The 15,642-nt window shown below is 45.2% G+C and overlaps 1 protein-coding gene across 1 annotated transcript in view; it reads right to left on the bottom strand.

The window, feature by feature from the left end:
• Positions 1-15,642, bottom strand: part of Dnah3 (dynein axonemal heavy chain 3) — a 160,887-nt gene that overhangs the window by 144,007 nt on the left and 1,238 nt on the right. The window contains 8 exon segments of the mRNA XM_059267791.1: positions 535-730; positions 1,416-1,541; positions 5,156-5,351; positions 7,300-7,489; positions 8,208-8,382; positions 8,847-8,919; positions 11,407-11,629; positions 12,162-12,266. Of these exon segments, the coding sequence (XP_059123774.1) occupies positions 535-730; positions 1,416-1,541; positions 5,156-5,351; positions 7,300-7,489; positions 8,208-8,382; positions 8,847-8,919; positions 11,407-11,629; positions 12,162-12,266 (1,284 nt within the window).

The following is a 15,642-nucleotide window of genomic DNA, read 5'->3' as shown; positions in this document are numbered from 1 at the left end:
TGCTTTGAGAATCAGGGCTTCATGCTTTATGCTTTCCCTTCCACTTTACTGAAGCAGTTCCAGGAGGCTGTTAACTAGACCCAACTAAGCTTTTCATTTTTGGAGGTTCCCTCTCAAAGACCAAACAACAAATCGCTACTAGCAACAAATGCATATAACAGCTCCCAAGTCTTAAGCCAAAGGTTGAAAGCAAATAGTCTCACCTCCATCTTTGTACTAGGGAAGTTGAAAACTTCCTAGTGGCCTTTCCTCACCCTGAAAGAGGTACATGTTCTATCTTATGTAACCATTCTTTAATTTTCTTAAGAAAATTCCCTGAAAATTTGCTTCCAAAGATTTTTTTTTCATAAATTTAGTAGTGGGTAATGATATGACAAAAGTTTGCCATGCATTTAAAAAAGGTAAAGTCATAGTCACCAGTGTGTATTCAATTCAGAATTTCACCTTCTGGCCTGGCTCCCTGCTGAGGACATAGGTGAGCTCTAACCAGGTTGTCTTCCCTCCAGAGAGCTGGCTATGGACTCTCCTCCATACCTTGTGTATCATGAAGAAAGAGACAAGGTCCTCCAGGGACTTAATGACCAACTCCCTCAGCTGAAGTGACATGAAGGAGGCAACTGAAGCAAAGTACTCCTCTATGCTTCTAGAGGAGTCGTAGTCACTCTTGGGAGCGAAGTGGACCCAGTGTTCCTTCTGTGAGACAAACAGCTGGGCACAGGTGGGGATCCACCTGCAGAGACAGGAGAACACCGAGGAAGTAACTTCCTGAGCTGGAATGTGGGCTGCATAGTCCCACAGGCTGGAGGCTCAGTTCACAGAGCAAGGAAGAAGCCTGCTAGCACATTCTCCCTCTCTGCTTCCTGGCCACCATGTTGTGAGCCACTAGGCTCAAACAGACCCACCCCATCATAATGGACAGAAACCTCTGACAGCATAAGCTGAAATCTTTTCTTCCTAAGTTGAATTTGTTACAGCAAAAGATAGTCTGATTCGTAAACTTGCCACTCAGTAATTTCTTTGTTCTGAATATAGTCCTATATGTACTCACTAAGGGCAAGAAAGTTGCCTAATGTCTGGCAATCCCCAAACTTTGGACCTTGAGGCTATTCATTTTGGGTCATTTCAATACAAGTCATTTGAGTACATTGTCTCATAGCACCCATAGACGGAAAGAATCACAAGGGAAAAACACATGAGAACAATGTCATAACAAAACACGGTTCTGAAAAGGCAGAGGGAGTGTGGGAGGGAAGGGTAGAGAGAGCAACTGACTATGAGGTTGCTAGAGGATAGGCACGTGACCGGGACAGAAGGTATCATAGGAAGTCAACACACTTCCTGTCCCTCCCAGGTAGAAATGTGCTCTCAGATGTGGGAGTGCTCAACCTTTGCCATGTTCTGCGGGAGATACTGACTTGGTGAGGAGAACCTGCCGTGCCTCCTGGCAGTGCTTCTGTATCACTTCCTGGTACTCATTAGGCAGCAGGGGCAGTTTTCCAGCCAGTAAGTCTGCTGTCCGAACAAACCTGAGGTCTTTAAATCTGCCAGAAGGGAGGGAGAAATGCCAGAGTGAAAGACCAATCCATCCTGTGGGGCAAGGTCAAAGGACACGGGTTCTCATGGTTTGTTCTCATAATTCTAACTCTTTTTTTTTTTTTCTTTTTCAGAGCTGAGGACTGAACCCAGGGCCTTGTGCTTGCTAGGCAAGCACTCTGCCACTGAGGTAAATCCCCAACCCCCATAATTCTAACTCTTAAGTTAGAAGAGTAGCACCTTCTAGAAATAGTGATGCTGGGTGATTTCAGGGAATGGATAGTGGGGGTGGGCAGAGAAGAGCAGAAAGTAATGAACAGCACCTGCACCCTCCATTCCTTTGCCCTCCAGATAAAACATTGATGTTGGTTAACTAAGAGCACAACTGTCCACTGTTGCTGCATGGAACAATGACAGAGGGCACCATTCACATTCTGCTCTATGTGATGGTGTGCCCTGGAGTTGAGCAACATGTGAGAAGCAGAACATGCATGTTCATGGACCACTTCTGATTCCTCCCTGCTCCAATCCAGCAGTCAGTTAAGCCCAAGGTGTCATGACGGCTTTGATGAAGCTCTTTGAAATTCTCTCTTCTCTATTTCCTCTCTCCTCTCTCTCTGTCTCTCTTTGTCTCTCTCTCCTCTCTCTGTCTCTGTCTCTCTCTCTTTGTGTGTGTGTGTGTGTGTGTGTATGTGTGTGTGTGTGTGTGTGTGTGTGTCTGTGTGTGTGTGTGTGTGTAAGTCAGAGGTCAACCTTGGGTATCTTTCCTTGGATGACATCTTGATTTTTAAGACAAGGTCTTTCATTGACCTAGACCTCACTCAGTAGGCTAGGCTAACTGGCCAGCAAGCACCAGGGAACTTCCTCTCCCCCACTCCATGACCGCCCCCCCTACCCCGCGCCCATTCCTAGAACTGTACCTTCATGCTATCTTTTTACATGAGCGCTGGAGGATGAACTCTGGTCCTTATGCTGTATGTGGACTTTGCTGGCTAAGCCATCTTCCCTAGCCTTGCTGCCTGGAATTCTTATGATGAGTTAGGTGGAACTGACTTTGCTCTTGAACCAAACCACTCTCCCTGTGGGCAGGTTTACCAGGCACCCCTTATATTTCTGTGCTTATACCATGTAGACACTCTGAATATTTGCTGAATGAATGGATGACTCACCATCCTCCCTACATTGCTCCTCTCCCCCCATCCCAGTCCACTTCTCTAGATCCAGGGAAGCTCTCCCACAAGGCCCACTATTTATCTTCCCAGCATCCCCTCTTCCATAGGTTAGTCCCTTAAGTCATCGCCGTTACTTCTCAAACTGTATCTTTGCCCAGTTTCCTAAGCTCACCCCAGTGCTTGCCTCTAGATGCCATCATCTGTTGTAATGATCCACCAGACTTTCTTCCTTCTAAAATGCCACCGCCTATGGTCCTTTTGGGCAGGGGTAGTGATTTTAGTTGTACTTTGTGTAACTGAGCACAAAGTACTTCTAGGGAAGGGTGGACCTGAGAGTCTTTCTCATCACACAGACATCCAACACGTCTCCACCCTACTCATCTTTACTTGAATCCTAACCAACTTCTTGCATGGATAGAACCAGGTTCTCCACTTTTCCCTCAGACCAATCTCTTTGTAGCCTCCAAATCCACAAACTTTACCAGTCACAAAGACACCTTAGGTTATTTCTGTCCTCTTAGAATGAGTTTGCATCACACAGGACAACCATGATGTAGTTTCCTTGACAAATCTTTCTTCATGATGACTTTGTGTCCTTGACTTTTCTAATGAGCTGCAGTGAGTCATTAGTCTGACCTTTCAGTGAACTTTCCCTTCTGATTCATACTTTTCTTGAGGAGCCTATTAAAAAAAATCACATGCTCTCCTCTCCCCTCAAATAACTAATAAAACGGATAAACAAAATATGGTAGAGACAAACTATGGAATATTATTCAGTCATAAGAAGAAATGTTGGTTACTGATATTTGCTTCTCTGTGAACAGATGTTGAGAATATTGTATTTATGTGTGGACACAAAGGACCATATAATGGATGATTCAGTATATGTTACACATGCATAATCTGCAGATCTACTGAGGCAAAGAAGATTATGGTTGCCAGGTGCTGAAGGGGTAGATTGAGTGTGAATGACAGAAAAATCCTTGAATTAGAGTGGTGCATGTGGCACAAACTTGTGAAGAACCTAAAAACTACTTAATGCCCATTTAAAGGGGTCAGTGTGGTGGTTTGAATGAGAATTTCCTCCATAGGCTCATGTATTTGAACACTTGCTCCCCAGTTGGTGTCACCATTTGGGAGTATGTGGAATACTGAGGAGGTGGAGAATTGCTAGAGGAAGTTCATCAATGTGCCGGATAGTTTTATGTCAACTTGATCCAAGCTAAAGTCATCTGAGAGGAGGAAACCTCAATTAAGAAAATACTTCTAGCCGGGCAGTGGTGGCGCACACCTTTAATCCCAGCACTTGGGAGGCAGAGGCAGGTGGATCTCTGTGAGTTCGAGGTCAGCCTGGTCTACAGAGCGAGATCCAGGACAGGTACCAAAACTACACAGAGAAACCCTGTCTCGAAAAAAACAAACAAACAAACAAACAAACAAACAAACAAAAAGCCTCTATCATATCTAGCTGTAGGGCATTTTCTTAATTAGTGACTGAAGGGGGAGGACCTAGCCCATTGTGGGTGGTGCCATTGCTGAGCTGGTGGTCCTGGATTTTACAAGAAAGCAGGCTGAGCAAGTCATGAGGAGCAAGCCAGTAAGCAGCACTCCTCCATGGCCTCTGCATCAGCTCCTGCCTCCAGTTTCCTGCCCTGTTTGAGTTCCTGTTCTGACTTCCTTTGATGATGAATAGTGATATCATATTATCATATTATGGAAGTGTAAACCAAGTAAAGCTTTTCTATGTGTAACAAGAGACAACTTCATTTCTCAAGTTTTGAAACTTGAAAGGAAAAAAGGGGCCTTCTTCCATCTCATCTTGATTCCTGTAATTCTGGCAGTGAATATAATTATTGATAAACACAACTGAGAGATCATAGCTTGCCAAATGAACTCCATGGAGAAAAAACAGACCCAAACCTTCATCCTTCTCAAGAGGAGAGACAGAGGGAAGCATAGCGTTGTAGTTGAGGGTGACAGGCGCTATAGTGCAGGTGATGGGCAAATGATTCCTCTTGGGGACTTAAGTTTTATCAGGTACTAAGTACTTTGTGCTGAGTTACTAATTCCTCTTAACATCCCTCCCAAGTAGGAACTCTTATTATTTCAACCTTGGAGACCAAGAAAGCAAAGCCCAGAGATGGGAGGTATCACAGCCATCTACCTACAAAACAGAGCTAAGATTTGGACAGGAACTTAATGGCTCAAAATGTATACCCACCATGCTCCAGGGCTTACAGATGGGGAAATGTATTTTGGGAAGTCAAAGGAGGGCTCCTTATACCTGTAGGTAGGTTCACACTCACAACCCACACACTTTCTGTCTAGGATCTTTGATGGGCCCACTCCACTGTAGAACAAGGGCTACTGTCACTGTGCCATACTGAAGAGGTTCACTTATGTGCAGAACAGTAAAGAAAAGGACCCAAAGGCCAGGGGCCATGTCTTACTCCGCAAACCACAGTTCTTTGAGGTTGTACATCATGGGGTTCACTGTGTGCAAATGCTCCTCATTCCACTTCTTGGCGCTCTGGTAGACGTTGTGCCAGGGCACAGGGGCCCGGATCACTCTGTGAGGAAACAAGCGAGGGATGCTCTCGATAAACAGCCTTTTCTTCTCCATTGGGTCCATGAGGATGTAGTCAACTAGAGTGGAGAGAGAGGTCACCCTATCAGGCAGGGTCTTTAAACACCCTGTGCTCCTAGCTTTCATACACTTAGAATGGAAATGAGTCTCTGTCCATTTACACCTGGAAATGCATCCTCCTTGGCCAGGACAGGGGTAATCCATTGGGTGTGACTTAAGTGGGAGAGGACATTCTGTTGGTATAAGCTGTTTTCTTTCTGAAAACACTTCACTGGAAGGAGTGTGACTCCACAGTGTCCAGCACTTGGATTCTGAGGGTGAGTCCTCCTTTTCCTGCGACAGTGCATTAGTACCTGCTGGTACTCCATTAGTGATTAATTGACTTCTCTCACCAAGATAATTACACAAACATAAATCAATACAGTGAGCAGCACCAGACACTTATAAATGGAAATTTAGATAGCAAATGTGTTTTGTTGGGAAAGAAAGATTGGTGAAATCTTGGTAGGGTCACAGTTATGCTGCACCATGAAGAATGAATATGAGCTTAGTATCGGAAGAACGCTGGGGACAGAGGAATGTTGTGTGTGGAGGTAAGGTGTCAGTCTGCTCAAAGGGCTGTGAGCCATGCTGTGGTAGACACATCAGGTGCAAGTGGTGATGCTGAGGAAGCTATATGGCTAGAGAAGCAAGTTGGAGCTAGAAGCAAACGACCTTACAGGTTTATTCCTAGAGACGGGTTCTGTGCGACAACAGACGAAGAGCTATTACACTGACCTCATCACAAAGTTAGGAAAACAGAAACAGCTAGACATTTTGGTAAAGGTGTGACAACAAGGCAGGAAAATAACAGGATCACCCTTCCCCTTTCTCTCTCATATCACCTGCCCTTAAATGCCTCCTAGTGTGATCTACTGAATGTACAAGACACTGGGCTTAGGATAGAGGAGGAGCAGTGATACACCCATCACTATACAAAAGCTAAGGGTCTGAAAATGGAGTCCAAAGCTACCAATAGGAGAGGACAGCAGCAGAGAAACAAAGGCACAGTGCGGGGGTGGGGGGTGGGGTGGGGGGTGGGGGTGGGGCGGGGGGTGGGGGGGGGTGGGGGACTGGTGAGCCAGGATGAGCTGAAAGTGGAGGCACCAGGACTGCAGAGGAGGAGGGGACAGTTGAGGGGAGCAGAGAAAAGCCGCCCGCGTAGGGGAAGGGGAAGGTCTGGAGCCACGTTTTGAAGTGTGGGTGCCTACAGTGCAACACCTGTCACATCTGAGCCACCTGAAGCTTGTCATTCATGCTGAATCTTGGGTATTACCCAAGATGCACTTCTTTCTAAACCAGAAGCTGCTTTTTTAGCAAGGTCTGCATGAGCATGCCTGTGCAAAGTCGCTTAGTTCAAAAGGAGACATTCGCGATGGTGACCAGGATGAAGAGACATTTGAATTAAAAGTTACATGGTTATTTTGGGGTGAGTTCAGTGAAATTAGGGTGGTGACTGATTAAAAAAAAATGGCCAAGAGAATTGATCTTGATTGTCAGTTTGATTGGACTGAATGATGCCTGAGAGATTAGTACAGTGCACGCCTGGGTGTGTCTGTGAGAATGTTTCCAGAGGTGACTGGCATGTGAGCCAGTAACTGAGGATACAGTTACAGGCCATCTAGTAGGATGGCAGCCCGCATAGAGCCAAAGCCAAAGGAAGAAGCCTGTTAGCACACGCATGTTCTTTCTCTCTCTGCTTCCTGGATGGGATGAGGGAGCAGCGCACAGATGGCACCATAGGCCCCTGTGTGACACTCTGCTCTATCACCGCCTAAAAGCAATAGAGGCAGCTGATCGTGTCCCCAGACCTCTGAAGCCACGAGACAAAACGAACCCTTCCTCCTCTGAGCTGATTTTTTCCGGCTGTCTCATCACACAGCAACAACAAAGTGATCGACACACAGAGCCAGGGCAGTGCGCTCTTAAGCCCACTTAAGCCGTGGGCCCACTTAAGCCCAGCCTTACCGATGCTTTTCATGAGGCTACAGTAATAGTCATTCTCCTTCTCGGACCTGAGTGCGACCTGCAGGGGTTCCAGGGATGGGATTGACAGCAGCACCTTCGGAATCAGCTTGTAAATTCGCACCATGACCTCCTCGTCCTCGGGGGCAATCATGTCTTTTCGGATGCCGTTGGTCAAGTAGTAATAATATCTCTTCCATAAACAAAGCAAGGAAAGGTCACGACCGAGTGGCTGTGGGCACCTGTTCCACCCACCAGCCAAGCAGCGGAGGGCCCCAGTTCACACAGCAGCCGTCCATGTCTTTGGTCCCTTGCCACCATGCTTCCAAAGCCAGTCACTTCACACGCACTGCATGTGACAAGGTCACCTGCATGGGGCAGGTGCTCCTCACTGAAGGAGAAGACAACTGCTCAGCTCTGAGTGTTTTAGTTTTCCTGAGAGGGGTTGCACAGCTCCCTCATTAGGGATTTCCCCCATTTTCAAAAACACATTCACAGGCTGCATTCTGCTTATGATTGATAGGGTTGCCGGAAACACTACAGAACACAGTAGTTTACTCACACCAAAAAACCGTCTTCATTGTTTATCTGAAATTCAGATTTAACTGAGTGTCCTTTCTTGTTTTGAAGAAATTTGGCCACCGCCCACCCCATGGGCTGCCATATGGGAAGCTATGTGCTAGGGACTCACAAACCACCGGTTCTTGAGCTCTGCAGCTCCACACGCCCCTCCCCCTCACATGGAGGAAACAAACATACACACATGCAAATCCTCAGTCAGTGGTCTGTGGTGGAGTCTGGGCTTCAGGATTCTTTTAACATTCCCCCAGGTGACTCTGCCATTCACTGCTTTGAGTCACTCAGACTCCAAGCTAATATTTATCAAGTTGAGGGCCCCAGTAAGGAAGTACCTCCAGGTCTAACTCGGATGGTTTTTTCTCTTTACGTTCTATTTCCATCTCCCCTTGCAACATCACATCCATCTGTTGTTCTGGACTCATTGGTCTGCTTCCTGGGTGGCTCGACCACGTGTCCGTGTTACACTTCGTGGGCAAGGATGACGGGTGTTTGGAGGCCACGGGCATCCTGAAAGGTTGGCACAGTTCTGCTCTTAGGATTGTAAGGGAATCCCTTCTCTCTTGTGTCGTCTAGTGACGTCGAATGTGTGCACCTTGGGTGACCCAGATATGTAACACTTCCCATGCTGTGAACACTGGCTTTACTCAGTTCATTAACGTACTCTATATAGAGGCTTGAAAGATTGGTGGGGAAAATGAGCTACTGTCTGTCTGATAATGCCTTCAAGCCAAGAAGCAGAATATGACTTTTTTTTTCTTTAGATTTTTTTGAGACAGGGTTTCTCAGTGCAGACTTGGCTGTCCTGGAACTCACTATGTAGACCAGGCTGGCCTTTAACTCACAGAGATCCACCTGCCTCTGCCTCTAGAGTGCTGGGATTAAAGACATGTGCCACCACTGCCCAGCTTTTCAGAATATGACTTGCCCAGTCCAATCTTCTCTGTTCCATGGCACCCACAGTGACACCTTACCCGGTAGCATCCTCCTTGACTTTGAAGGAGAACTTCATTTTCTTCTTGGTGGGCTCTGACGAGGTTTTAGATACTGTGAGATTGGAGAAAGAAAGACATCAGGAATGGGAAGCCTTGAGCCATTCTCTGTCTGCAAGGATGTCTGGGAGACTATTAAGGGGAGTGGACAAGGTGGGACAGGGTGCAGGGTGTTTTTTGTTTTGTTATTTTTGTCTTATTGTTTTTCTTGTTTTGTTTTGTTTTTTTAAGATTTATTTATTTATTATGTATACAGAAGAGGGTGCTAGATCTCATTACAGATGGTTGTGAGCCACCATGTAGGTGCTGGGAATTAAACTCAGGACCTCTGGAAGAGCAGTCGGTGCTCTTAACCTCTGAGCCATCTCTCCAGCCCTTGTTTTGATTCTTTTGAGAGAGAGAGAGAGAGAGAGAGAGAGAGAGAGAGAGAGAGAGAGAGAGAATATAAAGAGTTGGATGGGTAGGGAGGCAGGGAGGATCTGGGAGGATGGGGGAAGGGAATGATCAAAACATATTGTATGAAAAATTTTTAATAAAAAGAAAAAAAGGATACAGCATTTCTAAACCAGATAAGCCCTCTTCACATACTGAATTTGTTGCTTTTTTGGCCTTAGACTTTTCAGTTTCCAGAATGTGATTAAAATATTTCTGTTGTTTCTAAGCTACCCAGACTATGCACTTTGTTATGAAAACTCAAACAGGCTTAAACAAGAGTCATAGTATTAGCAATTAGAACATTAAGCCTAAGTGTCCAGGTGAGCTCTCCCACCCAGGGTATTTAATGTTTGCTCTGTGTCCTTGAAGCAGTAATCTGCAAAGATGACATCCTAGAGACATGAGTGTGTATTCGAGCAATGAGCAACACTGATGAGGACTACTTCAAGGGATCCTCCACATGATGTTCTTAGGCCTAGTGCCATAAAAACAGAATAAGAAATCAGGGGAAAATCACAACAGAACCTGTTAGAAATCTGAAAATGGAAAGATGTATGCTGCAATCTCTGCTGGTTAGTTTTAACCGCCAAGGTGATACTGCCTAGAATCACCTGCAGGACAGTCTTAATGAGGAATTTTCTGGATCAGGCTGGCCTGTGGACTTGTCTGTGGGGGACTGTCTTGATTGTTAACAGGGGTGGGAAGACCAGCTCTGAAAGTGGATAGCACCATTTCAAGGGCTGGTCCTGACAGTTTACGAGTCCAGAAAGCTCGCTGAGGATGCAGCAGACCCATGTTTCAGTCTCTCTTTGTTCTGACTGTAAATGTGACGCTCTTAGTTACTGCTTTGACCTCCCTGTCATAATGGACTGTAATCTGGAGTTATGAGCCAGATTAGCCCTTTCTTCCCCTGAGTTCTTTGGTTTGGGGTGTTTTTATCACAGCAACAGAAATAAAACTAGGACACACACACACACACACACACAGACACACACAGACACATACAGACATACACAGATACACACACAAACACACACACACACACAGATACACACACAAACACACACACAGACACACACACAGATACACACACAAACACATACACACATAAGACACATACACAAACACACACACAAACACACAGATACACAAACACACATACAGACGCATACACACACAAAAAGAAACAAAGAAACTCTTGAGCAGAGCTGAAGAGAAAATTAGTGAGTTAGAAGGTCACAGCTGAGGAATTCACTTATATCACAGAGGGAAAAGTGGAAAATATGAAAGGGTTTGAGACAGACTGAGTGGCTCCAAAATGTACCTAACAAAAATCACAAAAGGGTTCTGTAAGCAAATATATGTATATTTGGTGGGATGCAATAAGTTAATATCTGTAAGACACTGTGGTAAACAGCTTCCAAAATGGACCCCCTCCTATGATCCCCACTCCGTGATATGAGTTTAATGTGAAGCTGGACCTGGTGATTCATTTTTAACAAACAGACTATGGTAAAAGTGCCAGTTCTAAGGTTAATTTTCAAAAATTTTCTGTGGTATCTGAGGCACTGGCTCTGTCTTACTCCCTCTTTTACTGACTCCAATGGAAGTCAGAAGCCATGGTGTAAGCTACCCTCTGGAGAGGCCATGTGGCAAGGCACTGATGATGGCCAACAGTCAACAAGAACTCAAGAATGCAAGCCTGGAGGAGAATCCTTTCCGTGTATTTTGATGACTATGGTCTTGGTTGCACCTTGATTACATGATTGTGAGAGATCTTGAGCTTGAACTACTCAACTAAACCAAACACAAAGATCTCACCTGTAGACACAGAGAGATGACGGATAGGATTTGATTTAAGTCATGACATTTTGGGGTAATCTGTGATGTAGACATCGGTAGTTTAAGTACATTAAACAGTACTGGTGTCTGCAAAGGATGCATAAACCGTAGCCATTACAGTAATTTCCACTTCATAGATGGCAAGAGTGAGGCTCTATGAAGCTATTAGGTTCAATAAAGGGCAGAGCCAGGATGAAAACCCAGGAGCAGAAGCTTCACTTCAAAGCCCCATTCTGCACAAAATACAGCATATTGTCACAAGTACCTAATGGTAGCCCCTGACTGGTCTTGTCCCTAGGGACATTGATGGTGACTGGTTGGTAGACCTTCAGTAGGTCTTTCAGTTTCATGTCCCGGGCCGTCAAGGAATAGTTGTTGCCAATGGAGTCACTGGGTCCACGGTGGCAGTCCTGTTCTTTGAAGGGCACAGCCAGGGTCCAGGATGTACGTTGCATCAAAGGGGGATAAAAACTGTGAGACATGACAGTCTGCAAGGACAATAATGTAAAGGAGACACAGTCAGAGACATCTCTGTGAGCCTGGGCTCTGCTCCAGCTGAGATGGAGTTTCACATGCTATGTGCTGTGTTTCTACCTTCTGCACACCCGGGGAAACACAAAGTGCATGGATACTTCTCTGCCCAGTGGAAGATTTATGAAGCCAAGGAAAACAGCTGGCATTCAACACCCAAGAGTTAGGGGACAATAAACTTTTATTCTTCATGGACATGGTAGTGAGAGGCATGTAACGATTCTCACTTTACAAGTGAAGATCCTGAAGTAGATCTCTGTAACACGGTGGGAAAATGGCAAGGCCAGGTGCAAACACACTTTCATCCTAACACAAACCTCTCTTCTCATACTGCTGCAGCGTCTTCTGATGACGAAGTGATGAGAGCTATTAGTCCCACTTGCCAAGACTGTTTGCATTCACTAGAACCCAAACGAATACCTACACAGGCGAGGTATGTTCCCCGGATCTTCTTCCTCAGCAGAAGAGCAGGCAGCCATGGGTACTCACCTCATAAAGTTCAGATGGCTCCTCATTTGCAGACACAGGCAGAGGGGGCAGCTCTGGCCTAGCCTGGGAGTGGCTCATATGATGTATGGAGTCATTTTTGGCAAGCTGTGGGAAATGGGAACAAAGGCTCTCTTCAGGAATTGGGAGAGATTTCTGGGCCTCTGGAGAGGGTGAGAACTGCAGAGGTCCCCAGAAGTTTTATGCACACAGTGCTGCTCAGGCCCCTCCATCTGTTATACAGGAATATTTCTGTTTTTAAGTCATCAGTCTGTCTGTTCTACAGCATCTCCTCTCTGGCTTTTCTTTTACAGACAATCTGTTTATTTTCCCTACCCTTCAGAAAAAGCCCAAGCTTTGAGTGTGCCTCCTATCCAACCCTGGGTAGGATTAAAAGTGAACTTCCTTTCATTTTTATTCATTTATTATTATTATTATTATTATTAGTAGTAGTAGTAGTAGTAGTATCGAGTGTGTGCATGGTGTGTATGTATGTGTGTGTGTGTGTGTGTGTGCATGATGTGGGTGTGTGTGCCATGGCATCTTGTGTGTTGGAAATCAGTGGACAACTTTGTGGAATTGATTCTCTCCTTCCACTTTTATGTGAGTTCTAGGGATTGAGCCCATGTCACCAAGCTTGCAGGACAAGCTCCTTGACCTGCTGAGCCATCTTGTCGGGTCCCCAAAGTGGATAGCTTTTAAAAGTTGACTCTTGCATTTCACATATTCAATATTTTGATTAAAATCATACTCATGGCTTGTCATCTTTTGCATGTTTAACAAGCATGTAAGCAACTCTCTGTGATTTCCTCAGAAAACATGGGTGTAGGAGCCCCCTCTCATCAGTCAGTGTACATTTGGGTGTGAGCCTCAGATGAGGATGAACAGCCACAGTCACTTTCAGTGCCCATGTGCCTCCCCTGAACAGAGCCGAAAGTGGTTGTAAGCTGCACAGCATTGTGTGAGGTTTTTGTCTGAAGACTCAGCATTGTGTCTGAGGCTGTGGTAGAGACTCTGCTGTACTTATGGGGAGGTTCTGCTGTTCTTTACTTTCAAGGCCAATGTTGGTTCTTACTTTAGCCCTAGAATGTGACTGTAGACCAGCTCTGGTGTGAGATGAGACATTGTGATAGAGATTTTTATTTACTTGGATCTGCAAATCATGGCATGCAACATTGCTGTATTACTGGTGCAGGTTGGAGTGGAAGAGGGGCATAGGATTCCTTCCCTATTAGTCATGAGTCACCAAGCCTAACTAACCCCTCACTGATAACCCCTAACCTCCATTTAACTCCCCTGGAGCTCCTGTATCATTAAATAAGCAACATTGTCTACCCAAAATCCAAATGATTGTATGTCAGGCGTGCAAAACCTTAAGGGACTTTTGGTGGCAGTCCCATTCTAGCTGATCAAATCAAGAGCCAGAATGGTATGTAACACATCCCAGACACCAAGAGTCAGACTTGCCTTCTAGGGCAATAGCTTTTAAACATGCATCACCCTTCACCCCAGAAATATCAGGAATGGCAAGAACCCTTTACAGGGCAAATTTACTTTGGTCATGGGACCAAAAATTAAATGAGAACAGGCAAAGCCATGATCATAGAGGTACTTTTAGCTTGAGATCTTTGAAAACATGGAATGGGTTCACTGATCTCACAGCCCAATTCAGTGTTTCTCAAAGACTATTACCAGTGGTTGGCCAATGGACGCTTATTCAGAGTAGAGCTGCTTGGTCTCCACTACAAGCCTGATGCTCTTGAGAACCAATGACCTTGTTATTTTCATCTTACAGAACTTAGTATACTGATCTTTTTTATTGTTTAATTTTTTTTTTGAGATAGGGACTCATAACTCAGGCTGGCCACAAACTCAAAATCCTCCTGTCTCAGCCTCCGAAGTGTTGGGATTTCAGTCATGAACTATCATACCCAGCTTTAATATGCTGGTCTAAATCACAGCGGCCTCTTTGTTCTCAACCTCAACCTCAAGGACCTGAGAGCTAAGCAGTTATCTCCACGAATTCCCTCCTTGATGACTGAAATCCATGCCAGATCTGATCAACGAGGCAAACAAAACAGGAAAAGCTCCAGAGTCAACTGGAAATGAATCTGGTCATCCAGAGCAGGTACAGTACCAACCAAAGAAGAGTCTGGTCAGGGCACTTTCAAGGCTATGAAGGCATTCATTATTTCTTTTAAGGTCCCAGCTACAAGACATGTGTCGACAGGGCTGTCTGCATTGTGTCATTGCAAGCAAGAAGAATTTGTGGTCAGTGGCAAGCTCTCCTTTGGCCTAGATTTTAAAATCTGTTTTAAATAAAAATCTTCATTCAAAGAGCAACAAACACCAGCAAACCCGAACATCTTGAGTAAGTCACAAGAGCAGGAAAGAGCAACTGAATGCAAAAGCCCTGACCTTGTGGAGTCAGGGAGAATGTTAACATTATCTGGGAGGGGTCTTGGTAATTGTGTTTCTGTTCACTGTGGAGTAACCCTGATTTCAGTGCTAATAGGAAAGTTAATCCTCCCACCAGAAGTAGAATACAGACCTGGTGGGAAAATCTGGTCTACTCCAATTTCAATCTATGTGGCACAACATGGCTGGTCCTAGCCTCTGGCTCTGGGCATGAGACCAATCAGACGGCTCCATTTTCCTATCCATGGTGATTGGCTAGAGGGCGGCATGTGAGCCAAGCGTTTGACCAGGGTATTTCCTCAGACTTTTGTCAGAGCTCCAGAGAAAGCCACAGCTTCTTTCAATAGTGTCATTCATTGAGAGGCAGCTTATGCTCAGTATTCCCACAGTCATCTCTGCCTCACATGGAGAAAATGTGCTTTAAAATGATGCAAAATGGAAGCTGGCAAAATCACCAGCAAGAGAAGCATCTTGGTGACATCAGTGGAAACCCTGTGTCTAACTTGACTTCTTGGTTGCCTGAACCCAGAGATCCTCTGAGGTGTGAGGCACACTGAATTTTATGTCTATCTTCCCATCCTGAGAAAGGGTCAGTCTAGAGGTAGACATGAAGACAGCTGACTCAGAAAGCTCAGGCCAGAGAAGAGAGATACCATATCCCACAAGCAGACAGAGAAGCCATTCTTGGGCTTATGAAAAAAGCAAATATGAGGCAGTTGGCAGAAGATGAGAACCTCTACAGAAACACGTTCATCTTTAAGCTAGTTCATGGGCTCAGACCAAGACATCCGTGGGACAGACACATGATAAACAGGACAGCACACGTAGGAAGGAATCAATTCCACAACACAATGGAGCGTTTTCTTGACTGTTTCTGGCTAGGAATTCTCTGAGGGAGCACTCTTGATGGGAGGAAATGGGGAGTACTGTAACAGCTTCCTACTATGCAAAATGGTGTGCTAACAGCATGAATGTCCCAGTGTCTTCTTTGATAAGTTTTGGGGAGTTTTCATTTGAGAGCATGGGCTTAGATATGTAACAGTTCTAATTTTATAAGGTTCCTACT

The sequence above is a fragment of the Peromyscus eremicus genome, chromosome 1 (assembly GCF_949786415.1).
Source record: "Peromyscus eremicus chromosome 1, PerEre_H2_v1, whole genome shotgun sequence".
Taxonomy (NCBI): Eukaryota; Metazoa; Chordata; class Mammalia; order Rodentia; family Cricetidae; genus Peromyscus; species Peromyscus eremicus.
The sequence above is the reverse complement of the archived record's forward strand: the minus strand, read 5'-3'. Positions and strand labels throughout refer to the sequence as shown.